Source organism: Saccoglossus kowalevskii, chromosome 2 (assembly GCF_978046115.1).
Source record: "Saccoglossus kowalevskii chromosome 2, keSacKowa6.1, whole genome shotgun sequence".
Lineage (NCBI taxonomy): Eukaryota > Metazoa > Hemichordata > Enteropneusta > Harrimaniidae > Saccoglossus > Saccoglossus kowalevskii.
The window spans coordinates 12,240,079-12,260,590 of NC_140642.1; the positions used below are offsets into that span (position 1 = coordinate 12,240,079).

At 37.3% G+C, this 20,512-nt stretch overlaps 1 protein-coding gene across 1 annotated transcript in view; it reads right to left on the bottom strand.

Annotated features, from left to right (window-relative positions):
- LOC100374618 (voltage-gated delayed rectifier potassium channel KCNH1-like) overlaps window positions 1–20,180 on the bottom strand; it is a 37,595-nt gene extending 17,415 nt beyond the window's left edge. The window contains exon 1 of the mRNA XM_085491447.1: window positions 19,887–20,180. Coding sequence (XP_085347573.1) covers window positions 19,887–19,965 — 79 coding nt within the window. The 5' untranslated portion in view covers window positions 19,966–20,180. The remainder of the gene's footprint in view (window positions 1–19,886) is intronic.
- Window positions 20,181–20,512: the final 332 nt, after the last annotated feature.

Consider the following 20,512-nt stretch of genomic DNA (forward strand, 5'->3'; position numbering starts at 1 on the left):
TGCAGTCATCTACACACATGAGTTAACACTATACAGTTATATAGCAACATGGTGCAGTCATCTACACACATGAGTTAACACTATTCAGTTGTATAGCAACATGGTGCAGTCATCTACACACATGAGTTAACACTATTCAGTTATATAGCAACATGGTGCAGTCATCTACACACATGAGCTAACTTTATTTAGTTATATAGCAGCATGGTGCAGTCACCTACATATATGAGCTAACAATATTCAGTTATATAGCAACATGGTGCAGTCATCTACACACATGAGTTAACACTATTCAGTTATATAGCAACATGGTGCAGTCATCTACACACATGAGCTAACACTATTCAGTTATATAGCAACATGGTGCAGTCATCTACACACATGAGTTAACACTATTCAGTTATATAGCAACAGGGTGCAGTCATCTACACACATGAACTAACACTATTAAGTTATATAGCAACATGGTGCAGTCATCTACACACATGAGCTAACACTGTTCAGTTATATAGCAATATGGTGCAGTCATCTACACACATGAGCTAACACTATTCAGTTATATAGCAACAGGTTGCAGTCATCTACACACATGAGCTGACACTATTCAGTTATATGGCAACAGGGTGCTATCATCTACACACATGAGTTAACACTATTCAGTTATATAGCAACAAGGTGCAGTCATCTACACACATGAGCTAACACTATTCAGTTATATAGCAACAGGTTGCAGTCATCTACACACATGAGTTAACACTATCCAGTTATATAGAAATATGGTGCAGTCATCTACACACATGAGTTAACACTATTCAGTTATATAGCAACAGGGTGCAATCATCTACACACATGAGTTAACACTATTCAGTTATATAGCAACAGGGTGCAGTCATATACACACATGAGCTAACACTATTAAGCTATATAGCAACAGGGTGCAGTCAACTACACACATGAGTTAACACTATTCAGTTATATATTAACATGGTGCAGTCATCTACATACATGAGCTAACATTATTTAGTTATATAGCAGCATGGTGCAGTCACCTACACACATGGGCTAACAATATTCAGTTATATAGCAACATGGTGCAGTCATCTACACACATGAGCTGACACTATTCAGTTATATGGCAACAGGGTGCTGTCATCTACACACATGCGTTAACACTATTCAGTTGTATAGCAACAAGGTACAGTCATCTACACACATGAGCTAACACTATTAAGTTATATAGCAACATGGTGGAGTCATCTACACACATGAGCTAACACTATTCAGTTATATAGCAACAGGGTGCAGTCATCTACACACATGAGTTAACACATTCAGTTATAGAGCATCAGGGTGCAGTCATCTACACACATGAGTTAACACTATTCAGTTATATAGCAACATGGTGCAGTCATCTACACACATGAGCTAACACTATTAAGTTATATAGCAACATGGTGCAGTCATCTACACACATGAGCTAACACTATTCAGTTATATAGCAACAGGGTGCAGTCATCTACACACATGAGTTAACACATTCAGTTATAGAGCATCAGGGTGCAGTCATCTACACACATGAGTTAACACTATACAGTTATATAGAAATATGGTGCAGTCATCTACACACATGAGTTAACACTATTCAGTTATATAGCAACAGGGTGCAGTCATCTACACACATGAGTTAACACTATTTAGTTATATAGCAACAGGGTGCAGTCATATACACACATGAGCTAACACTAATAAGCTATATAGCAACAGAGTGCAGTCAACTACACACATGAGTTAACACTATTCAGTTATATAGCAACAGGGTGCAGTCATCTACACACATGAGTTAACACATTCAGTTATATAGCAACATGGTGCAGTCATCTACACACATGAGTTAACACTATTCAGTTATATAGCAACAGGGTGTAGTCATCTACACACATGAGTTAACACATTCAGTTATATAGCAACATGGTGCAGTCATCTACACACATGAGTTAACACTATTCAGTTATATATTAACATGGTGCAGTCATCTACACACATGAGTTAACACTATTAAGCTATATAGCAACATGGTGCAGTCACCTACATATATGAGCTAACAATATTCAGTTATATAGCAACATGGTGCAGTCATATACACACATGGGCTAACAATATTCAGTTATATAGCAACATGGTGCAGTCATCTACACACATGAGTTAACACTATTCAGTTATATAGCAACAGGGTGCATTCATCTACATACATCTACACACATGACTTAACACTATTCAGTTATATTGCAACATAGTGCAGTCATCTACACACATTAGTTAACACTATTCAGTTATATAGCAACAGGGTGCAGTCATCTACAGTCATCTACACACATTAGTTAACACTATTAAGTTATATAGCAACATGGTGCAGTCATCTACACACATGAGTTAACACTATTCAGTTATATAGCAACAGGATGCAGTCATCTACAGTCATCTACACACATTAGTTAACACTATTAAGTTATATAGCAACATGGTGCAGTCATCTACACACATGAGTTAACACTATTCAGTTATATAGCAACAGGATGCAGTCATCTACAGTCATCTACACACATTAGTTAACACTATTAAGTTATATAGCAACATGGTGCAGTCATCTACACACATGAGTTAACACTGTTCAGTTAACATTATCCATGGAGCCAACGTATCAACGCAAGCGTTGACTGCCCGCTGTCAAGTCTATTTGGATGCTGTTCCCGAATTTACATGTTAAGTGTGTACTCAACTTTGAGTGCGTTTTTTTTATTAAGGCACAAGGTTGATCCTAAAATCAACCAATGTGGACAAAGGGGAGGTTTGTAATTCACCCAACAATAAATTGGGAGCAAACATTTGTGCATCGCGGTAAGGTAGATTACTAGTGAGGTGACTTGTAAAAATTCAAGAGATTTCGATATGTAATATCTCCGGCCTGTTGGATTGCAATCTATATTATATAATCTATCCAGGAAATCAACAACTTAATTATCTAGGTCTGTGCATATTTCATGAGCAACCGATTACAAATATGTGTTCGTCTGTTCCGTTATCTGTGCATATGGCCGTGAGCCTGAGCCGCGACAAAAGTGTGAGAGATAAAATTAACGAAATCTACACCACCTTTTTCTTAAGAAGGAGATAACGTCTTCAAAACTTGATAACAGTTTTTTTTTCTTCTTATAATCGATGCATCTAAAATGTCTCGACATAACCCTAAGGTATCACCTTACATCCAAAACCCCATTTTGCCAAAATAAAGTCAGCGTTACCAACATAACCAACACCGTGACAACCAACACACATCACTCCGGTTTCAGCATGCATAATATGACATATAAATCAATCTAATAATTGAATCGTTTTTTTATTCTTTTATTATTACACTCTATATCTGTGTTTGACAGTTTTCTTTACCGCGTCTGAAGGCAGCCGAGTGTCATCGTGCCGTCAAAGAGGTCAAATCGACTCTATGACTCAGCTTGTTGTACATTGATAAAAAGACACAAGTCAATGTCAATGTATCTTCAAATCGCGAGTAATGTTTGTTTTATTATTTATTTGAGGCCATGGCACTAAGCAACTGCACACATAGCATCAGTACTAAAGGATGGCCGTCGTCACACCGCATCGTGTTCTACATGGGTCCCGTATACAACGCTAAATGCTTTCTCTGTCTGTTCACGCGAATTATGAACGCGTTCTGTGTGACGCACTGTAATTTACCATTGTCAAACAAACCAAGCTTTATTCTTAATCTCAAATGGTTTCATGTTCCAGATTTAATGCTGCAGAGATGTTCACTAAGTTATAGATTCACTGGTTTGAGAAGGAAACACTACATTATACAGTTAACTTTGCACATGACACATCGATTTAATCGCATCGCAATCATCTATCCGCGACTTAAAGGGTGGTGGTCGTCGCGCCCAACAAAACCCAGCGAATAATTAAGCTTGATATGGTTTACCACAATGATATTATAATAATCTGTCTTGTTAATGACTTCATTATGTTTGACACCATTAGAAGAGTATTTTATATTCCAAATGAGAATCTAACGACTCCAACTATTCAACTGGCTATTCAACTTTGCATTACACCGTGATTCTTTCTAGGTAAAACACATGACTGACTGGTAAAAAAGGAAACATCACCATATTTGAATGCCTAGCTCGATGGCAATTTTGATTTGAATGCCTAGCTCGATGGCAATTTTGATTCACCCAATACATACATAGACGCATATACACCATAATTACAGCCTTACGGTTACATTGTGTAGAATTGACAGTTTTGAACATAGCGGTAAAAAAATTAATTTATTATCATTGAAAGTGTGTTTGTACTGTTGCCACACACAGAAAGAAAGAAAGAAAAACGAAGCTTTTCATAATAGACCTGAATGCACTGAAGTAATTTTGTACTAAAATAGTAATAAAAATGCGCATGACCACGGCGACACGTGACTAGTACTTGCGTACTGTCTGTCTCGGTCTGTCTCCAGGTTGGAATGACGAGTCACGGCTATAAATCCAGTCCTATATTCGTTTTCACATAAAATAGTGAAATGGAGAAGCTTCACACGTAATTAATGACAATGCTTCGAATGTAGTTCCCGGTACTTGTTTACCCGGCGGCTCGGAGGACGTGTACTTTTGTGTTCACAGTGTGTACAAGCTCCACACACACACACACGACCGCGCGTATTCACTTCTTGTACTGATCGCCGTGGTGAGCAAAATGCAATTAGACTAATAGCAAATTGAGAGAGCGTTATTACTATATTCCATGCCCAGCACGGTATATTATGGCAGTAACGTGTTTATGAATTTTCCCTTGACAGAATTCAATCTTGAAACTACGGGGCAAAAAAGAAAAGCATTTTACATTTAGCGTAAAATACTGAAAACTGCCGGTAGACCAGTTGTCCAATTACAAGCAGTCGATTTCTAGATATCAGTCTTTCTATTCTGATTCCCTTGATCAAATCACACCTTTCACCGAGCTTTAACACGTCGATGCTTTTCCTTTTCACAACAACTATGCTCTTTTAATTTATCTTTTTTTTAATAGACCATATGATTTTTGACATGTGTCAAAGTGTCTGTCCATCCATCTGTCCGTCCGTCCTCTGTCAGTGAGTGGTTTTAAGATGTGGCTCAAAAGGACAATATGTATGACACGACTATAAGAAAACCACGTGACTAATCAATTTCCGGTTTTCGTAGTCCCTAAAAATTCTATGTCTCTAAGACTCATATTTTTCCTTTGATGAATGGAATCCAGGTCAGATTATTATTTTATTTTTTTTATTTCTAGAAATGTGTTTAGGTAAATAAAATGTCAAACGTTTTAAAATACACGCGCAATCCGCTTTCGATTGCGGCCATCTTTGATTTAGCTCGTAGTTTGAGTCGGTATGTAAAAATTCACTGCTATTCGGACATACGTCAATGAATAGCTGTTGAACTACTGGGCTACAAGTAGCTGACTCAACAAATGTTTTGGATTACAATCACGACCGCAAATTCGTTCCCTTGTTTGCTTGTTTGTTTGTTTGTTTGTTTTATAAATATCAATGGCAATAAAACCAGCCAATCAACGAGCACAGTGCGCAGTGATGTCACGCCTTCGGCGGATGGATAGTTTTCTTGTTGTAAGCTGAACCAATCGCATGTATGGTTCAAGTAATGTGAACGGGACAGTTATTAAAATGTTCAACTGTTATTCCATCGGCCAATACAAACCCCTCGATTTAGTTTGAATTTATAAATATTTATAAAACAAGGGAACGGATTTATGATGTTTATATTAGTGATGTGAAACGTAACTTTGTGTGAAGTTGTCGCCTATGGGAAAACATGGAATGATCTTGTGCCATGGACAACGACGACGACGACGACGACCACCACCACCACCACCAAATAAAGCTGATTCAACCCACCGTCCCTCAACACCACTCACACTATCATACTGACAAAATGGAACAAATTGACCCATCAAAGTTCACTCTTTACTTTTACTAAATGTGTCACACCACCAGTTTGTTTTCTGTAAAATTCCACGTCTACAAGGCTTGGTTATTTTGGTATGTTGGACAACGAAACACATGTAAGGCAGTCACATGTGTTTAACCAGCACCCTGATACGTAAAGTTAAATTTCGATTGTAGCGTAGAAGGCTCGAAACGTCCACTGAGATAGACCAACATCGCTGGTGATCAGCAAGCGTATGTTACTCGTCAGCGAGGTTAAACTTATCGTACTAGATATTTTTTTTTCACTATATACTTAGCATGATCAGTTATGTAGTAACTAAGATACTAACAAATAAACGTAAAATAAAAGAAAAGGTTGCTGTTGGCTTCTTGTTTTTGTCTATTAATTCATGCGTTGGCGTATATGACAATGCGTTCCCTGCCATTTCTATTAAAATATTGTTCTGTTATTAGCAAGACAATGTATGACAGGTATCACGCAATGCAACTACTCGTCTACGCCAGTCAATAGGTTTTTCAAAAACAAAACAAAATAGTTATCTTTACTAAAATTGTTAATTGTCAAAAAAAAAGATCGAATATTGGAAACAATTATCCAGCATTATTTTTAAAAAAAAACGCTACCAGGTGAATTATATAAACAACAAATAAAAGCAAAATTACAAATATTCTAGCGTGACGCAAGGCCAAATCAATTAGTTTGAAGTAAACTAAAACACATAATACGCGCCGGCGATATTACACACCGTACATATAATAATACAAAAGCAAACAGTCGTATGTCACGTGATGTGACATTGGTAATTACGATCACGTGACGTGTGTAATCATTTCGACGGTGTATTTGAAAAGGAAAAAACAGTTATGTTGCTTATTTTCATAAAAAAACAAAAATATCGCAGACCGGAGAAACCGGAGAAAAAAAAACGTGGCATGTACGAAGTCACGCCTTTCATATTCTCGAACGGTAATAACAAGTAGAAAAGGCCAAGTATCCCGGCGGGAAACACTAATTCTCGATCTGACAAAACGATTTTATGTTTCAACTTATCAGCCTAACACGGTAAATTTGCAGTCCCTACGCGAGAGACCTTTTGACTCAATCGCCGTGTCACTACAATACGATAAGCCATTCCATATACTTGAATAATATGTTCGTTAGATGGGAACTATTTGGGAATAATTCTAGCCATATTTCGACCGTTTAAACGTTTAAGAATTTTTTTCTCATGATATTTTTTTTTAATTTGGCAAAAACTAAGACAAGTTATATTATTTAATTGTCGCAAAAAAAGTTTGAATTGGAAAACGTTGTTTCTTCAGTTTATAACTTCATTTTTTCGTAGTTTGTTTCTCTTTTAAATATCAAATGCATCTCGGAGCCAATTAAAAGTACGGACACGTCGTTATGGAAACGACGCGATAATCTCCAATCTCTATCCATCTCACCAGTATCTGATAGATCATAAAGCTATTTTTAACAGTATGGTTTCCGGTCTCATCTGCCTCCCCATCTTTTCGTGAAAGATCCCAAATCTAGTGCGCAGTATAACAATATTGTTCTGCCCTTAGTTTAATTTACAAAGGTTCCAGGGCAGTTGGATGGCACCGCCTCAAATAAACGTATGAAAAGCCACATATATGGACATGGTAGTACGGTACGTTATACTAACAAGTTTATGTATGGTACTGAACATTTTAGTGCCATATAAGAACATTTCAATACCATATATGGAAATGTTACTATCCTGGAAGCAGGGCAAATAATTGTCGTGTTATTGGAATAATCTTGAATTTTCTCTGCCATTTATTTCTACTAATCTATTCTATTGTTTTGATTATTCTGAAGATACCAGACCATCAGGCCGACTTCAATGAAAATAACAGCACAACTACCGAGTAAATATATCAATGGTGAACCCAAACAATATGAAAAACATCTACTCATATGTGTTCTAAAAAATGTTTGATTCAGTATAGCGATAGAGTTTTTTTTTATTTGTGTGAGTGCAAGAGTGTAGGAAATACCGTGTAGGAAATACCTTAGGTAGAATTCTCCCCAAAAGTAACAATAATGTCATTACTTTTATTTGTTTACTTCTGTGGCATTTTCGTGTTACAAGGATGAAACAAATGAATAATATAGATTCATAATACTCCTGTATGTAAATATTTTGTCTGTTTTAGGTCATTTTACTATTTCAATATTTTATAAAGTTAATACAAGGTACTTGCTGTTTACACAGTGTTCATTGACACTGAAATGCCGATTTCGACACAAAATATTGTCACAGCCATATTATATGCGCACATGTCAACAACTCACTACTACTACTACGTTAAATATCTCTGAATAAATAACCCAGAAAATTATTTACTGTCAACTCCGAGTTAGCTAGCTACAACTTGAAACCGCCCCCAAAAATGAAGAACTTACTAAACCAACCTTCACTGGTTTGTACATTTGTAGCTGCGATGATATATGTTTATCAGTTCACAATGCAGTGTTCATGAAAAAGAAAATGCCAACATGTAAAGGAAAGCAGAGCATCATAGCTATTTTCGTTTTCCGAAATGTCCAAAATATCAAAAATGGTGAATACTTGAATACCTCCGCCTATCCACTTTTAACATAAACTACATCACACGCAATGCAAAGGTCGTCACCTTCATTCACAATTCCGATTTAGTATTTTATTACAAAATGTTATAGTTGGGGTGCATTTGTTGACTAAATTTTAGGATATTGTAACTGCTAAAATGGGTAAAAAGACAAAGAAGTTCGTATATTGCTATGTTACGCATCTATGAACGATCGTCTTTCCCGTATGTAACCTGTGTTGTTTGGTGGTCAGTCAGTAGAAGGTCATTTTTGAGGTTGGGCAAAGACCAAATATTCAGTATTAAATGACTTGTTTTTTTGTTCAAGGTAATGCCATTCCGGGGTATATGTACTGCTCTTTGTTAAAGACATGTATGATAAAGCATTACCATGTTCATCACGTGATACATCCGTGCCACTTGCCAATAAAGTCCACAGAAAAGGCTCAGTGACAATGTAAAATATTGTAACTATTGGAGTTTACGACGTAATACAACGTCCCATCGACACGTACAAAACTACACGAGTATTTAAAGTTTTGGTGGACAATTGAATAAGAAATTGAAATATTATTACACAGTCTCTGTATAGAAGGACTGTGGTTACAAGCATGAAAAGGCGTAGACGGCTATTATTTTCCAATAGAATGAGATATATGACGCAGTTAAAATATTATATGACAAAGCTGGGGAACAATAATTTTAATGGCTATTCCGCCTGTTTGACTAACAAATTATTTGTCTCGCTAGTTAAAACAAATATTGGTATATAATGAAACATCGGGTGATATTAATATTAACCTCGATCTGGAAAACTGCAAGAAATAAATATGACGTCAGTGATTAATTGAAATCCAAGTTATATTGCAAAAAAAAAATTGCATATCATTAAATTTTACGAGCAAATCCCTCGGGATAGATAGAAACAAACATTTTCTAATGCATGTTGAGCTAAAGTAGACCAATATCATATCATATTAGTTTAGTAGTACGTGTAGTAATTACAGTACGTTACCAGCGCATGCGCTGTTGAATGGTCAACGAATTGTGTTGTCATTATACCAACAAAAGTTCCTAGAAGTTACAACCGAGTTTAGGATACGTAATCATACATCAATTAGAAAATATGCACGCGGGAAGTTAACGAACAAATAAATAAGACATTATGCACGTTTAGATTCGAGATAAATATCTTTACAAAGTTGAAAACATTTGTGCATTGAGTTTTTAATACAACTCTGTAGCGTGTATGTTCCAAATAAAAATACCTTTCGTTTCCTGTCATACAAAAGACTATGCCCCGAGATTGATTGCCTATTTACACAGATGGTAATGGGTAGCCAAGAAACAATGATAAATTGTGGACCCGATCACGTGATCAAATTGATTGTCTTTAGCTAGAGTGACAATTGAGATTTTTTAAATGTTGCGAATCCCAACGGAGAAGCAATGACGTCAAAGAAGTCATTTAGACAAGTAGCAGAGGACATCGATGGTAATCAGCCCACGCATAAAACGTTGCGCCGATCTCCCATCTGTACTGTACAGTTGGAGGTTGGTGATCTGTTAAGATTGCTTATAAACACACACACACAACATACTCGGCGTTGTCGATCTTTGATGCAATCCCCAAGCGACACCGCTAAACACAATGCATGTGATATGTTTCTTCATCTACGCTACCTTTACGCTACCGGGACTAATCCGTTCAGAACAGACCTAAGTGTGGATTATCATTGTTTCAATCTCGCGTCTCACGCAAAATTCCAGGGACGAATCACAACTATACTAAGCATACGCATGAATCCGCGTCAAGGATCTGGTCATTTGGAGTTTGTGTTGTACAATGTACTTGTACTTTTAACTGTGATGGATGTTAAACTGGAGATGCATCATTTATTGTATCACTCCCCTTAGGTTTTCTTAACTTGATAACAAGTCTAAATGCATTCGTTCTATCCTTGAAATAAAAATAATTAATACGTTATGCAAATCTGTTTACATCCGGGTCTCATGAAAACAACTTGTATCTCGATCTGGTTGATGCAAGTTTCCTCCTCCTGGATGACTGGGAACGGATGGAAGACTGGGAAGTGTTGTTTATATGCATAAAAGGTTAACCTAACGTTACCGTCGGGTTATGGGTCATGCAAACAACTCAAACTTCAGTCGCCTCCCATAGATGGCATAGCCCGAAGACAACATTGTGACAGTCACGGTGGTATGAAGGCCATATACATTTGTATAAAAAGATTCCTCATGAATGAAACAACTACAAATCAAATACAAACGGTTATAATATCTTGCAGGGATAATATTATATATTTTAGTTTTTCTAGCTTTGTATGCTTAGTATAAATTGTATAAAGCAGTTTCATTAGCAACACGCACAACGCACGTACTTAAGTAATATGTAGTTCATCAACCTCAACAGACTCACATGAGTGGGCGGGTGTAATGACGTTGCCATGGAAACACATGATTAAAGTGACACCAACCTATAAACAAGGCAGAGTGGTGTAATTTGCAAAAAAATGAATATTCAGTACGTGGAGTGTAGCGAGACATGGCATCATGGGTGTACGTCAACATACATCTATGTCGCTGACAACCGCCTGTATTGTGAATACATGGTGAACACGAACATGGATGCCGTCGCCGTGTGCACATTCAGCTGGCATGTGTGTGTCTGGAGGTAGCAAGAAATCAGGGACACACATGCCAGCTTATTATGATCTTGTGTAACAATGCGAGCGTGAATTTATCCATCGTAACGCACCTGATTCCACCGTTATTTGCCAATATTTTGACCATATTCGGAGTGTGATTTCATTTTGTAATTTCGTTGCACGTTTTGGAATATGGTCGGTTTTTCAGTCGTCGCAAATTGTAATTACTCTGTTTCGTTGATTTCAGTATTTCCAACCCTAACTCCATAATGACGAAATACACTTTTACGTTGTATCTACTTGGTTATGTATGCCCTCATTGTTTGGCAAGTGGTTAATATCACGTATACGCTGTCAAAATATCTCACAACGTACTCAGTGCGCATGTGTGTGTCTACTATCGTCTTGGGTTGGAGGAAGTGATACATCTCCCCTCTACAAACACACACGCACACATCATTACACGTTTACCGTTTATATACAGATAACACGGCGTTGACTCGATCGCTGACGGCTATTTTTGGAAATCACAGAAAACAAACGTCATTCAATTGACCTTGCAAAATCCCATGCTGATAGAACGGGCACTCGCATCATCACAGCAATGTTCGTCGGTATTGCGCATTATTTATGTGAGATATTAATTGAAATCAAAGTAAGAAATTAATTGGAATCATATCCGTGCTAATTTAATATTCAGTCTGCATATTGAGTGCCATCACATTGCAGAGCGAGCTGAGAGGCCCAGTATTGTGTGTGGCCGAGTATAACAGGCAGACTAGGGGAATGGTCTCGATGATGACAGCTTCGTAGTTTAGAGCTGTGTTCTCATAATATAAACTGACAAATTTCAATAACCATCCCCATTGTTAGGGTCGGCTAGTCGGTTCAAAATGGCTTCCTAGTAGGGCTACTAATATAATTCACAGTTTCCATGGAAACAAGCATTACGACACCTACATGGTGCCACCCACTGTTCTCTAAGAATAGGGCAGATAATTTGATTTTTTCAATACCCTTCACGTTTGTGTATATTTTAAAAAACACGTTTCACCCAAATTACATCAATATTAGGCCTTTAGGTGTCTTGTCAAACGTAATTTGAAGTGCACCCATTATTGACAACATCTGACTAATATAGGCACGTATTCGTGAGTTAAGTAAGTTACCAATAACCACGGTCCATCAGAAAATATAACGTTTTTCAGGTTTATGTTGAGTGTCCAATAATTTCACACAATACGCTTGACATGTGCCGGAATACAGTATTCTAACTATTTTAATAAGTTTTTTTTTTTTTTCATTTTGTTTTTTAAAATAAAAAAAGCACGCCGATTACTGGCATGTGACTAACATGGTACTGACAAATGATTTACATGGGAAAAGTGTGAACATACTAGCCTATCGAATGGGAACACACTGGTTCTGGAATGTGGCATAATTCATACATGACAGAATCGGTACATATTGACCTATCGAATGGGAACACATTGGTTCTGCAATGTGGCATAATTCATACATGACAGAATCGGTACATATTGACCTATCGAATGGGAACACATTGGTTCTGCAATGTGGCATAATTCATACATGACAGAATCGGTACATATTGACCTATCGAATGGGAACACATTGGTTCTGCAATGTGGCATAATTCATACATGGCAGAATCGGTACATATTGACCTATCGAATGGGAACACATTGGTTCTGGAATGTGGCATAATTTATACATGGCAGAATCGGTACATATTAACCTATCGAATGGGAACACATTGGTTCTGCAATGTGGCATAATTCATACATGGCAGAATCGGTACATATTGACCTATCGAATGGGAACACATTGGTTCTGCAATGTGGCATAATTCATACATGGCAGAATCGGTACATATTGGCCTATCGAATGGGCACACACTGGTTCTGGAATGTGGCATAATTCATACATGACAGAATCAGCACATAATGACCCATAGAATGGGGAACACATTGGTTCTGGAATGTGGCATAATTCATACATGGCAGAATCGGTACATATTAACCTATCGAATGGGCACACACTGGTTCTGGAATGTTACATAATTTATCCATGGCAGAATCAGCACATAATGACCCATAGAATGGGGAACACATTGGTTCTGGAATGTGGCATAATTCATACATGGCAGAATCGGTACATATTGACCTATTGAATGGGAACACATTGGTTCTGGAATGTGGCATAATTTATACATGGCAGAATCGGTACATATTAACCTATCGATATGGGCACACACTGGTTCTGGAATGTTACATAATTTATCCATGGCAGAATCAGCACATAATGACCCATAGAATGGGGGAACACATTGGTTCTGGAATGTGGCATAATTCATACATGGCAGAATCGGTACATATTGACCTATCGAATGGACACACAATTGGTTCTCGAATATGTCCTAATTCATACATGGCAGAATCGGTACATATTGACCTATCGAATGGGCACACACTGGTTCTAGAATGTGACATAATTTATACATGGCAGAATCAGCACATATTGACCAATCGATTGGGAACACATTGGTTCTCGAATATGTCCTAATTCATACATGGCAGAATCGGTACATATTAACCTATCGAATGGGCACACACTGGTTCTGGAATGTGGCATAATTCATACATGACAGAATCAGCACATAATGACCCATAGAATGGGGAACACATTGGTTCTGGAATGTGGCATAATTCATACATGGCAGAATCGGTACATATTGACCTATCGAATGGACACACAATTGGTTCTCGAATATGGCATAATTCATACATGGCAGAATCGGTACATATTGACCTATCGAATGGGCACACACTAGTTCTGGAATGTGACATAATTTATACATGGCAGAATCAGCACATATTGACCAATCGATTGGGAACACATTGGTTCTCGAATATGTCCTAATTCATACATGGCAGAATCGGTACATATTGACCTATCGAATTGGTACACATTGGTTCTGAAATATGGCATAAATCATACATGGCAGAATTAGTACGTATTTGTCTAACGAATTGGCACATATTGGTTTTGGAATGTGGCATAATTCATACATGGCAGAATTAGTATATATTGACCTGTCGAAAGTTTTTTTTTTATCTATACTTGCATGTGACATTTTTCATACTTACCCAGACAGACAGACAGACAGACAGACAAACATACAGACAAACAGACAAACGGACAAACAGACAGACTCAGATGATGAAGACCAAGAACGTTCAAAACAGAGAATTCTCAAAATGTTATATATTCATATAGTTCAATAGCTTCGCCAAATAATACAATGGTTTCATGTGTGCATTTCTTTTCATTTATTATTTGAAATAATTCACTAATTATTGGTATGTCTGATATATTTCAGTTGCCAGCACAATGTCAGTATAGCCACGATTATTGTGAAATTCATCAGCACGTTTCCGCTTCTGTGCTTTATAATGGAATGTTTTTGTGAGAGGTTTCTATGGCAATGACCCCACGGGCAGTTTAATGGTGCTTGACACGTTCGTACTTTTAATATGGTTTACCTGAATTAAGGAGGGGTTTGACGACATGAATTACAGTCTCAATTGAACGGGGCGGGAATATAGCGAAAATTTGCGACGTATATACGGCCATTTTGTTGTATTTGTAACCATTTAATGAATAACTACTAGAAAAATATAGAATTGTCTTTATTACCGGCGATTTGTATAAACTTGATAGCATGGCGAAAATATTCCATTATCTGTTTTGTTCACCCGGGCACTTTCTCCTCACGATTGCCGGCCTTCTCACATTATTTATATTCTCCCTCCCTCTATCTCTACTGTAGAACGGGGCCTCTAATGACACGCCGCATCGTCAACTAGTTGCTAAGCAACCGTAAAATTGGTTAGTATTTCCGTGGAGTTAGAAATGACTATCTGGGCCATCGTTTTTTTAATTTTTATCAGCGAAAATAACATCGCTCAATATCTATATATTCTTATCTTGTAATAACAGCTTTAAATGGAAGATAGCCCCCATATGATTGAAATCTGGGGCCGAGTGATATCGCATATCTGCCGTATTATTTCCTGAAGTCAGAGATCTGATTACCGTATCACAAAGAACTAGACGATAAATTGAAAAAAAATGACATCGGTGTTTTTGAGATATACGTGTTTATATATATATATATACTATGTATTTTTAACTATAACGTGTTGTGTATGATTTGTGGGGTTTCAGAGAGGAATATACACGTACGCTCGCGCGCGCATACATGCAGAAATGTAGCACAGATCTGGTAGTCCGTTTCCGGCGTTCTGAGATATTAGATCCAATGCCACGAAGGACTGCTGCTATTTAGTAAGGAGTCGGCGGTTTATAAAAGACAAAACATAGAATATCAAGCGACGAGCGGAACGAGTAAAATTGTCTGAATGATGGGAGGTTCCGGAGTAGGGAGTGAAATATCAATAAAGATATTCAAAAATTTACATTTCCAAGCTTAGGTTTTTATACTCAAATTACCCCCCCCCCCCTCCACCACTTCTTCCTCTAATATCAGTTTATTTGTAAGGACAGCGTGAGTCTATGTGACAATGACAGCGAGTTCATTAAAAAAAATAAGGTTGATAATATGATTACGGTACGCTCATTATTTATTTAAAACGCGTACCAACAATGCACCAGTAACCGATTGTCTACTCGCTAATTGACTTCTCTTTTATACCACGTTTGTATCCTCCTAATAAGTGAAAATAATTTAATACGAAATTACGCCGAGATGTACGTTTTTTTTTTTCGTTTTTTTTTTTCATGTGATATATTCAGCACGATGCATTACATGACTACAGATAATTGAAGGCTTCATTTAGATGGTTGCAATTAGTGAGAAGGCCAAGGCAAGAAATGCGTTAGAATATTATCCATTATCCTGCTTTCACAATATTACGTGTGTCAAAATCTGAGCATGTGGCGCAATATGTGCTGCGAGTATGTACAACCAACGCAGATAAATTCAAACAAAACATTTCACCAAACGTAGGCAAAATAATGATAATCGAGAGCTGAAGCTTAACAATCAAATGTTAAAGTATAAAGTATAGACAGGTGAGGTAGCTACATTACGCAACACATAGAGCCGTGCGCAGTGTATCTTCATCGCTATAACGTGTTCTGAATAGTGTATCATTATTGTCCAGAGGCTATGCATCGCATTATTACCCCCTAACAACGAGGTATCCGAAGGCAAGAAGAATCAGACGATTAAGATGACAGTATAATCGCCAATATTGTATTTTACTTCGGTTTGAATGAACGCTCTAATTGGAGCAGTAAGTGCGGGTGAACATAGATTTAGTCCTTTGAACGTAATGCAGTGAAAATAATTATTTAACGCCTAAATTATCGGCGATGTTACAGTTTCAATATTTTAAAAGTATAATTTTAGTGTGTTTCTTCCCTTTTTTTGTTTGTTTACGCCATGATGTGTGTGACATCGTCTTCTTTTCCTAATGCCGCTGGTGTTTCCGCGTTGTTTCGTTTTGAGTTTCAATTGCGGAACGTGTATTACTTACCGTCATGTCACGGGGACATTCCGGACATAAGGAAAATAACCGAACATTCTAGCGCTAAAGAAATGTTGTATTTTAGTCTGTGTGTTACTGGATAATATATGGATCTGGGTATTATTCAATTTGTTTAATTCGCTGTGCAATTCAGAGTCTATATTATCACGTACACGCAACCTTTCAGAAATGTATTTATTGAAAATGGCGGCATTGTACACAAACACGTTAAATTCTAGCATCGTCAATTGCAAACAGAATTATCGAAATAAATTCACACTTGATTGTTGTTTTAGTATCAGTCACAGAACATGACAATTGTCATGGCGATACCCTGTCTATTATTACGCCATAGTTACAAACCAATATGGCGTTTCGACACGGCGTGTGGATCGATAGCGTTGACTCGTGTGGTGGAGATAATATTAAAAAGGTACTTTGGCTTTACATACAATTCAGTAGCAACGCTAGGCGACGGGTATGAGCTATAGCGTTAAATCTGACTTTAAACGAGAGAAATAATTCTCGGTCAAGCTAGATGCGTATAAAGCCTCCCTAAAGGGTTACGTTGATATCGTACATATGCATACAATACGGGAAGAAGATACGGGGAACCGACGCATCTCGTGGATTCATATGGCTCGCGTAAAAGATTACAGATTTTTAGAGATATTGTCGATAATCTTGTCACGCGGTGCCCATAAAATCTCCGCGTCATAATCTAAAAAAAAAATACATTCCACATACGTGTAGAACGTCTTAAATATGAGCCAAGCTCTACACTGAATGTAACCATTACTTGTACAATCCGTTCATTATACCGTTGCTAAGAACGCGCCATGTTGGTTCGTGAAACAGCGCTGTCCATCTCCGCCATGATGGAACGAACTGTTTTCTTTCTCTCGCTTTCCTGTTTCCATTCTCTCCCCCGCGTACAAATTAATACAATAATTAACCACCATGAGAGAAAACGAATAGATCGAATTGTAATATCGCGGTGATGTCACAAAGGAAAAGAAATTATTTTAGAAATACGAGTGAAATTGTATTGAATATATTCCTTTACGCAATGCACTTTATTCGTTGTCTCCCTGTGCACAAAATATATACTCAATGAATGACTGTCATCTAAAGGGGACATCGTACGTGTTTGTAATTGTATCACACCTATTTATGTTAGCGAGAAATAAGGCTAAACGGGGGGGGGGGTAACTATAATAAACAACAGAGCCGATCTATTTAGTGGTATTATGCAGAGATTTGATAAATTACGTACTGATCGTTTTGGTTTGTACTAAGAGTAGCCCTCTCGTGGAAATAAGTGACTTTCAACATTACTATATTTTGATACAGCTTTCAAGTGTTCAAATATTTAATTCGGACTGTTTTATTTCTGCGTTTTGTTTTTTGGTGGGTATTCGATACTGAAGTAGCTGTTCTACTTGAAAAAAAAAATCATATTTGATATTGTAAATATTGAAGTGTGTTAAGTGTTCAGTAACAATTATTACATTAAAAGCGGTTAGTTTAGTAAACACACACCGGGCTGGGGTGAATTAAATGCGAGTCACTTCAGTGCAGTCCACATAGGGGAAGAGAGTTCGGAGAGTTCGCTGCAATACTCGACAAGCGTCATCAGTATGTCGTCGCAAAAAAAAAACATGACTTCGGGGGCCACGATATGCGTGTGCATTTCAAGCTTGTCTGTTTTCAATTGTATCTGAGACCCTGTGATAATAATAATTAGAAAAATAATAACTTGAATAAAAACAAGTCTGGAATAAAGATTTTGGTAATATTTTCAGAAGTAGCGTATATTTATATTTAATCTTTTCTTGAAAAGAAAGCGACAACACAATGCATAATCATAGACAACTCACCTTACGAAAAACATTCATTATTTATATAATTTTTCTACGACATAGTCATAAATTAGTTGGAACATTAAGCATGCGAAAGTACACCCTGACATTTAAAATGCACTGGACATAATTATGAATATCAAAGCTTTTCATGCGCTTCTTTTACACTGCGTGTTAAATGCATTATCGCTTAGTTGTATGTTGTTATACTATTCAGACCACGCGTTCGTAATGAGGTTATTAGTAATGTCTTTTTATTTTAAATTCACCATATTTAACAGTTTACTAGAGAGAGTAACAAATATAAACTGACACAATATTTGGATTTAAAATTGCGGATAATCTACTAGGGAGGTATGTCAACACGCAGTGCATTTTATGACAGCCATTTTACGTTAGAACTGAACGCACCAAGCTAAACGTGTGTGCGTTTTTTTTCTCTCTTTTTATATAATTTTAGATTGCGTCGGATCTTTTTTACTCATCGTTGTGTCCACACTCTTCTTCATTATAAGCACCTCGTTTATAATTAGGATGGGTTTCGTCACTCCATAATATTCGAATTTACTCTTTCTCTTACATGATTAAACCAGAAGATTGTTGTTAATTTTGATGACAGATGTACCCATCACATAAAACGCACTCCGCCAGACGGATAGCCGACAGAACCTGGAATACTGCAATTCCGTTCGCAATGACTGGAAGCTAGACGTGAAATAAGGAGGGATTATTGCATGGCAGTCTTAGTTGATCGAAAGGTTGTTCTCAAATCCATCCGCCGATCGACATTGTCCATGAAATAAGACGAATGTGTAATGTTGTATGGCAATAGTCAAAATAAACTACATTTACATCGATGTATATTTCGAATGCCAACAAAAACGACTCCGTAAACAAGCATCTAAACAAGGTCGAACGCCTTGAATCAATAACATGTTTACTGTTATCGTCATTTTTTGGAGGGGATAATAATTGTATCTATAATGATATAGGAACTAATATGGGATGTGCATGTATAAATATATAGATATATATATATATATATATATATATATATATATATATATATATATATATATATATATATTCCACTCATGTCTCTGTCCCGTTTTTGTCCTGAAAAATAAATGTCAACACAGATAACTGTACTTACGTTGTACATTGGATCGGCGTATGATACTTTCAACAAATGTGTTCTGTGGGGCCACTAGTCCCCTTCTTCCTGTAGGCATACTGGTTGCCTTGTAAATCCGTTAAAATTTAAAAAATATCCCTTATTTCGGCAGTGTGAAGCGAATGAGACCAGGAAGTCGTATTTTCCATATTGTATAGCGGTGTAATTCCGTTAAACGATGTCGATCCGACGCTGCATCAGTTTACGCCGAGAGAGTCTCCTCCATTGCAGCTGTAATTGTGCGAACCAAAGAACGAACATATAAGACGTCAATTATTCATGAGTCAGACGGAGAAAGCAGGTACTCTCAGCAGCACGGCGCATGCGCCGATATATGTTGATCCAGCTGCGGCATGATTGCCGTTAATCTCTTTTCTTGTAGGGTGGAGTATCGGTAGAAAGTTAAAATACTTGGATCGGCAAATCGACCGAATGACAATGATTGAACGCAGGCAAATGGCAGGTGCTGGCGATTAGACAATAAGCACGTTGCAAGGAATATCACCTTTCAGATGCGCAGGACGAGTTCCGACATTCACGCTCTCGCTTTCATTTGATTGGTTGCTATGCAGTGACGTCACTGTAGTTTACACTGCCAATGATGG